The sequence below is a fragment of the Nicotiana tabacum genome, chromosome 7 (genome assembly GCF_000715075.1).
Source record: "Nicotiana tabacum cultivar K326 chromosome 7, ASM71507v2, whole genome shotgun sequence".
NCBI lineage: Eukaryota > Viridiplantae > Streptophyta > Magnoliopsida > Solanales > Solanaceae > Nicotiana > Nicotiana tabacum.
The window spans coordinates 137284894-137293277 of NC_134086.1; the positions used below are offsets into that span (position 1 = coordinate 137284894).

Below are 8384 nucleotides of genomic sequence, written 5' to 3' on the forward strand. Positions count from 1 at the left end.
TATTTGGACCTGCAACTTCCAAAATGTCAGAATGAATAAAGGAAGGAAAGCTAGATTGGTAAGAAATAATATTGCAAAATACACCAACCTTTATTCTGAATAGTGTAAGAACTCTGATTTTGTTCATTAGTCGTACCAGACGTTGACCCTAGTAGCATATAATTTTAGGATAAATATAAGTAAATATTTTCTTAATTAAACAATGGTAAAAACTTTTTGCATAGAGGATTGTACTTGCCTACTTCAAATATTGAGGATGGGTGGGCAGAATTTTTTGCCCTATCATAGTAGGCTGTCAACATAGTGGCGTGATGCATATTAGCTAATAATTGCAATACAAAATGTGGCTAATGTCAAAGTATAACCAAATAAGCTTGACAAAGTAAGCGTATTTATCAGAAGATATATATGAACATGTAGAAAATTCTACACAAAGGCAGAAAACACATATGCTTAGTATTCTAACCTATTTCAGATGACAATGCAGATGCAGTGGATTTTTTGCTCGTAGTCGGTGTTTTGGTAGTAGAGCATGTTTTTTAGTGGATTCCATTTTGCTTATACTTCTCACGTTGTCTGAAATTCATTTCTGCGTTTCATTCTGCCAAGTAGGAAGAACTGTTTTTGTTCTGAGAATGCATCTGTTTCAATGTAGTTTCTATCTCCAATTATCTGTAGTTGAGGCCAAGTTTGATAAGAATCAATATCCACCACATGGAGAAGAGAGAGTAAATATTCTAAAGTACAAAAATAAGGAAATAACAACAGTAAAATGGAGATATCAATAATCCTATCTTCCTAAATCAATGTTGTTGGAGCAAAATTAGTACCTATAACAAATTGACCCAAATCCGTAGAAAAATTTTGAAATTACAGAGCATGCCTCGCAATTGAAATTTTTAAAGAGGTATTGTTTGGTGAAGCGCAAAAGAAGACCAAATACCCCGAAATAAATTCAAATGCAAACAAGAGGGGAATAAGAGTGGAACATGATGACAGAACGTGAGTATAGTAATCAAGCAGAGCAGAGAAATAAAGAGGGGAAAATAAGTGCATCAATCAGAGAACAATTGTGCTCACCAAAAGGGAAAAAGGTCACAGAGGCACAACAACTAAAACTGAAAGTGAATCGAAGGACATAGACGTAGAAAGAAGAATGAAAGAAAGTTTCTGAGAAAAAATGCAGATGAAAGTTTCATGTTAAATTGCATGAAGATAAGAATACAAAGCCACCGTTTCGTTGGTGAGAAATGTCTTAGTAAGTCCTCATCATAAAGTGTTTCTTATCTTTTTTCAAGGACAAAACTGGCACATAGACAATATAAATATCTATTATAGTTCCACCTGTGCAAATAAAGTCACATGTGCTGGACCATTAATCTCAATTCACCACATAAGCTCTTCAGACAGAAGCACACATGGAAAATCGGTGGGGTCAGTGGCAGACCCAGGATTTTATTCATGCGGGTTCAATCGGAAAAGTTCATAACTAACATAAGTTGTATAAGGCACGAGAATCAAGTTTTTCTGTCTGCTCACAGCGTGATCTCGTAATAAAGTCCTCTTAAAGTCGGTGCTCTATATTTTAAACAAAATTTTGCTTATGCAAATTTTAAAATCTAGTCTTAGCTAATTTATTAAACTTTAACATAAATATTTTTTGACCAATTTTAGAATTTATTAACTCTAAAAAATTTGATCGATTATAAAATCTTTTTAGCATTTATAAGTAGCAGGTTATTATTTGCAAAAGAAGACAATAAAAAAAGAGTTACAAACTAAACTAAATTAACACCAATAATCAAAGAAAGAGAGTTTATACACTAAAAATTAAATATAAGAAAATGAAAAGAATTCCACCATAAACTAAAATAAATTAAATTAACAAATGAAAAATAATTTCAACAAATATATTTGCAAGTCTTGGCAAATTTTATGAAAGGGAGAACTAAAATTACCTTCTGGGGTAAAATAAACTTCAATATAATTCCTATTGAATTTATGTAAAGAAAATAAACTATAAAATAAAATAATGAAAACGGCAAAAGATATACTACAAGGAAAATAATTTGATTTGATTGCAAAGACAGTTATATTAAACGATGCTGCTATCTTTATGGGTTTCTTTCCTTTTCTAATTCTTGTTGCAATTTATGCAAACAAAAAATAAAGTAGGCACAAAACATGAAAGGGATTTGAGTTAGGGGTGAGCATCGGTCGGTTCGTTTCGGTTATGAATATTATCGGTTTAGCATATCGGTTATCCGTTTACGAATTTGATTAACCGATAAGATATCGGTTATCGGTTAATCGGTTATTATTCATTATCAGTTCGGTTATCGGTTTACCCGATAAGATAACTCAATCTAGAGTTAAGCAAAAAGAGAAGACAATTCATTCTCGATTGAGAATTGACAAGTGCGAAGAGAAATTTGTAGTAGTTATAGGCTGCACAACGTGTGCTCACAAAATTAAGAAACGAAAATAAAAAAATAAAGAATCATTAACAGTTAAAAATACCAATATGAAGATGAATTTTGCTATAGAAATTAAAAGCCTAATATATAAGACTAAAGACTTACGTTAGGAGTAACTAGTAAGGTCTACGAAGAATGAAGATGAAACAACTGAAGAGTGCGGCTGAGAAAGAATAGGAGAGAATGAACTGAAGCCCTAGCATATGTATATACTTAAGGGTAAAGTCGTAATTTTATTAATTCTTATTGGATTATCGGTTAACCCATTAACAAAATTGGCAACTCGAGGCCCGAACCGATAATCCAATAGTGAAAAAATTCTAAATTGTTACCGAACCGTTAACCCAATAACCTGATACCGATAACTCAATAAACAATTAACGGTTCGGGTTATCGGTTTTACCCGATATATGCCCAACCCTAATTTGAACACACGACCTCACCGATACTTTGAACCAGCTTGACCACTTTTGCAAGAGCAAAACTTCTGTTAAGTGGGTTCAAAAATAATTTCTATACAAAATTTACTTTTTTTAGACATAATTTATACATATACACAATATTATTTTTTGACAGAGCGCGTTCAATTGAATCTACTCTTCACTACGTTGGTCCGTCCCTGTGGAAAACTAATAATTGAATTTTAGATCCCGTTAAACGCAAGCACACACAACGACGGGAAGCTGCTTGGCTTTCCTTTATGTATAGTAGGAATTAAGACTAACACCCAAAAAATTTGGAAAGAACAAAAAATTCATTAGCCCTTGCAGTATATTTTTATATCTTGAAATGGATGATGTACTGTGCTCTCTCAACACTATTTTATTTGCTTTGAATTGTGCATAGATAGATTTGTTAGATGACAACCACGGGAGTCCCAATTCCAACTTGTACTAAATAAGTTGGGATCAGCTTGCCCCAATTCTAAGTAACAGCTACAAGGTCCAACTGTCCAGGTCTCTCTCTCTCATTCATAAGCATTTTCTTCCTCGTTCTCCATTCATGGATTTATACCGTCTCTTCACACACATCATTTGTTGTCCCCATTAATAAAGTCAACACCACCAATTCATACGCACCTTCCTCTGTTTACCTTAAAACCCCATTTCAACTTTATCTTGGATCGACTGTTGTCGTCGTTACAGGTCCTCTATCTATAAACATAGAGGCGGATCTAGGATTTTAGGTTTATGGGTTCCTACAAAAATTAAGTTAATATACAATATTAACCGGATGAACGAACTGGGTTCCAAGTTAAATATTCTTATAAATTTAATGAATTTTTCAATACAAAAGCATATTCGGGACAAAAGCTACTGGGATCACGGAAACCCGTAGCTAATGAACTGAATCCGCCTCTGTATAAGCATGTCCTTCAAAATACTCCTCTCTGTGATTCTCTACAAACATTTGTTTCCACAAATTGCTTCAAAAAACCTGGTCCTGGTTGTACAGAAAACTCTTATGCATACTTCCCTGAGAACCCTGTTACTCGAAATGTCGACATGGCCGGAATCTTTATTGATTCGCTAGCTTTAACTACCTCTAACGGTCCACTAAGCATTCTATCGAATCATTTTTTTCATGTGCTCATACCAAATTACTTCGTGAACTTCCTGCTGGTGTTGCTAGACTCCAGCAGGAATGTTATGAAGCTAAAGGAATTGACATGCTTATCGATATTAATCTTGGACTACACATTATTTGTTCATATTTGCACCTCTCTTCGTTAAAGCCCACGCTTTATTTGCGCTTTGCGCTTAAAGCCCCAGCAGACCGTAGAGAATTTTTGCTTTTTAACATTAAAACTAGTTTCCAGACCTACAGTATGGCCTAGTGGGGGGCAAACCTTAAAGGTCAGGGTTCAAATCACACAAGGACAAAGAACACTAAATGATTTCTTTCGATATGTCTAAGCTTTGGTGGGAAGAGTTACCCGATACTTGTGCTGGTGAGAGAAGGAACTCAGTGGAATAGCAAGATACAACCATTATCACTTTCAAGACCTATCTATCATTGTTAAAGAACACATACAATGCCATCGAAAACTGAAAACAATATTTACTCAATCCTAAAGTGGTAGGCCTCAACTCTGCATCATGGGTAACTCTTTCAGTCCAATCAGCTCTTCGACAAACATCCCACCACTGAATGGAGTCAACTTTCACCCCAGCGTCATCCTCTTGCATTTGAACTACTGAAGCAGTCCCGGTTCTCAGACAAGAGTCACCCTGTTCTCCACCAAATGAGGGCATCAACTCATATTGAATTAAGTGACCAGATGGAGTATAAGCCAAAAGATGCTCCAACGGATTGAAGTTTTGCGGAGCAGGTTGTTCCCGGCGTACAGAACTGTGAAAAACAGCAGCAAGAACACCAGAAGGCACAGAAACCTTTCCTGCTGCAGAAGATGCGGCATTGCTCACTGTATTAAGCCAACCTGAATTCACATTCTTTATCCTGTTGACCACAGAGAGCGTGATAGGTGCTGGCGCTGGCGCAATTGACTGCTGATTGACTATGAAAGATGATATAGACCACCAGGGTCCCGAAAGAATAGGTAGAAGTATGGGTCCATCAACATGAGAATTTTGTAGTTGAAGACCAGTCTCACCACCAAAAGGGGATAGGACAAAAAGATGGCAAGTTCCCCTGGAAGAAATAATAGCTACCCACTGACTGTAGTGACAAACAAATGTCTTGTATCACCTATTCAAATTCAGGATTTAAGAGAATTTTATTATCAGAATTATTATAAAGACTGAAACCTCAATATTGAATATCAAAGAAAAACACTGCAAACAGATACGCACAGCTGGAGTCACACCCCGATGAAGCTTGTAGAGTTGGACATGCAAAGCTTTCCAATCGCTACTTTGGTTGCCTGCTCCATTTGGTGAGCAAAAAGGTAAAATGCGAAATATGTTTATATTATTCTCACGTGTAGAGGCAGTAACAAGAAGAGTACCACTAGGGTCAAAACAAAGAGCAGATATAGGACTGGAATGTGCCCTGAATTGTGAAATAACTGCTCTAGAAACAAAATCTTTACTGACAACCTTCAGCAGAAAAGTTGGCAAGAAAATTCAGTTCTCATCATCACCACAACTGCTCTGCCACAGTTACTCTGTCAAAATTGCATGTAGCACAATCATCAACTTAGGAGCTATAAACAGTTGGTTAATGCTTAGTATGGAACATCTGGACGACAAACTACTCTCATTTAAGACAGAGAGAGAGAGAGAGAGATCTTGTTTTGCTCTAGTTGTCCTCTAATATCGGGTTGTAGAATGCTACTTAGGATAATAGAGCTTAATTCTGGATAGTCGAAAAAGTAAAATTTAACATTCAACTTGTCTTATGACAGTAATAATTTGCTTAATAAACGAGAAAAACGTTGATTCCAGCTTAGAAACTTGCTATATGACCAGCCCCCCTACCCTTCTCCACTTACAGACTTTATTCACCAGTTAGGTTTCAACCTCGTGACGTGTACTTACCACATATTCTCGTATACAACTTTTACCATTGAACCAAAGCTCTGGGGTTAGGAGGGAACAAAGTAGGAATAGTATTGCACTTATTATGCTTCATTCAATTTAATTGCCAATTACAGAGAGGATCCAACAGGTTCAAGAGCTCAAGTATAACGCCAAACTAACGATGAAGATAATTCACTGAATATTTATGCCTGGCATCATGCTAAAGAAGGAATATCTGATGCACCAGCAACAAAAGAAATCATAAAGTGTGAGATAGGACCAGCAAATGAAAAGTTTCGATGAGCTGTAAACATGCACGAATAGCAGATATCCTGTCCTCAACTGTACACAATTTAATCTTTGGGAGATATGGCCATCACAATGTCAAAATCAGCAGAACAGCGAAAAATAGCTATATAACAGTCAACAAACTTTAAACATGAAGCCCTTCCTTCCCTTTCCTTATGAAGCTTGGTTTCATTTTCAACAGAACTTCTCAATTAAGTTAGTTTTCATAAGCATCTTGATAATACAAACAAGCATTAAGTAGAATATACCATGCCCGTGGCATCTGTTTCAGGTGAATGTGCTGGAACCCTCCCAACTTTCCAGCTAGAACTTGTTGACACTGGTGAATTACTCCCGTCAGGAAGAAGTTCATGACAGTATTTTGACAAAGTTTTGTATCCCATGTCTCCAAGATTGATCAATCCAGCAGCTAAATGTTTGCTTGATTCCATGGCATACCTAGCTACCAGATTTCCATTACCAGGTGATGTAGAAGGGCTAACACCTGGAGAAGGACTAAGACTTTGGGGACTCAAGCGCCCTGTGTTTGACAACAGCGGATTATTTGAAGCATATGCTAACCATCTCGGTCCTACAGCCATGGGACCGTAGCCAATGTTGACCCCGGTCACACCTTGGCCACCCAACTGCGGCACAAGATATGTGAGCACGCTAAACTTGTTCTCTAAGGTAAGAGCATCAAAACAATAGATCTGCCAACACATGAAACATACAAGAGAGCACAAAATCTTCAGTGAAATTCTCAGATTTATGGATAAAGGCATAAACCATCACTATAAATATTACAAGATGTTTACCTGTGCTGCAAGACCAACAGCCACTACCTTCGGACTGCATCTAACCATAAACACAGTAGAGCGGAATCGCAAAACATGAACATAGTTGTGAGACCTTAAAGAGTAAAAGCGTACAGCTGTAGGTGAGTGTATAATGCTTCCTCCCTGAGGCTCAATGAAACCATCCTTCCCAGTTTGAACTGGAGCTGAATCTGCACTATCATCACATGCCACAACCAAGAGCAAGGGATGTGATTTCTTATATTCTTCACGACCATCAGATTTTGCAGGGATGGGTTGCATCTGTAGAAAAGCTACTGGATCATCACGCCTCGAAACTAGTTCACAAACATTTGAAGCATCTTCAACATCCAGGACTTGAAATCCATCAGAGTAACCAATAAGGAGCACTCGTTTGAAAGAAGACAACCCAAGCTCTAGTCTGTCAAAGCAAGCCCATAAAACCTGTTTGGCCAAAAAAGACCGAGCCAATAACATTCAGTCAGATCATATGTACGTCCTATATCGACAATCTAGAAAAGTTGTGATGCGGTGAAGCAGAAAAGATTACAATATTCCATATCAGAATACAGTCGGAATATCTTACTTCACTTGAGTATCTAAAGATCTCCAGAACCAAAGCACTTTGCTAACAAATATAACAATCAACATCGAACCTTTTCCAAACCCTGCAGTCTAAACCACGAACCAAAGTTTACCCTTCATCTAATTTTTTTTCTTCACTTTTCTTCTTTTCTGTTGAGCAGTAGTTTACGAGGGTGGGGGGAGGTCAGAGGAGAAACAAGGACCAAATTAATTAGATGAAATTTTCTCGAGCAAGCCAATAAGCGAAGGGAAATGAAGTACATTATTACTAATCAAGCTATCAACCCCATCCCTAGATTCCTTGACTGACAAGAACTGAAGATTTCTTATATAAGATCTGACAAGAACTAAAGATAAATAGCACAAGTAACATTTTTCCCTTCCCCGTTATCTCTCCTATATGTGGGATTCCTATGGTGGTCTTCCTTACGAAGAAGAGATGGAAGCTGAGACGAGGAAGCTGCTGCATATAAGGAGATCTTGTTTGATCCCACAGCCAGTTGTCTAAATTTAAAGATGCAGAAAAAAAGAGAATAAAAGAATATGAACTGTTTCAAGCTTAAAAAAAAGAAAGCAAGACACAAATCTTTATATAGTACGTACATTCTTATAGATTAAATTACCATCTACTACATAGTTCCATAATCAACAAGTTTAGAACACTAATAGCGCTGATTACTTGGAGACTTTACACCCAAAAAAGCAAATATAGGAGTAGTAAACTATGACAGCCC

General features: G+C 36.9%; 1 protein-coding gene and 1 long non-coding RNA gene across 2 annotated transcripts; both read right to left on the bottom strand.

Moving 5' to 3' along the window:
• Positions 1-361: 361 nt before the first annotated feature.
• On the bottom strand, positions 362-1235 carry LOC107824662 (uncharacterized). The gene is made up of 2 exons (XR_001656903.2): positions 1081-1235; positions 362-672 (listed from the first exon to the last, which is right to left on the bottom strand). It is a non-coding gene; the product is annotated as an uncharacterized LOC107824662 (long non-coding RNA).
• Positions 1236-4361: 3126 nt separating this feature from the next.
• On the bottom strand, positions 4362-8159 carry LOC107827737 (autophagy-related protein 18h-like). The gene is given in 5 exon segments (XM_075217694.1): positions 4362-5162; positions 5164-5186; positions 5291-5536; positions 6517-6960; positions 7066-8159. Coding segments are annotated over 5 exon segments (1869 nt in total). The 5' UTR covers positions 7543-8159; the 3' UTR covers positions 4362-4483.
• Between the last annotated feature and the right edge of the window lie 225 nt (positions 8160-8384).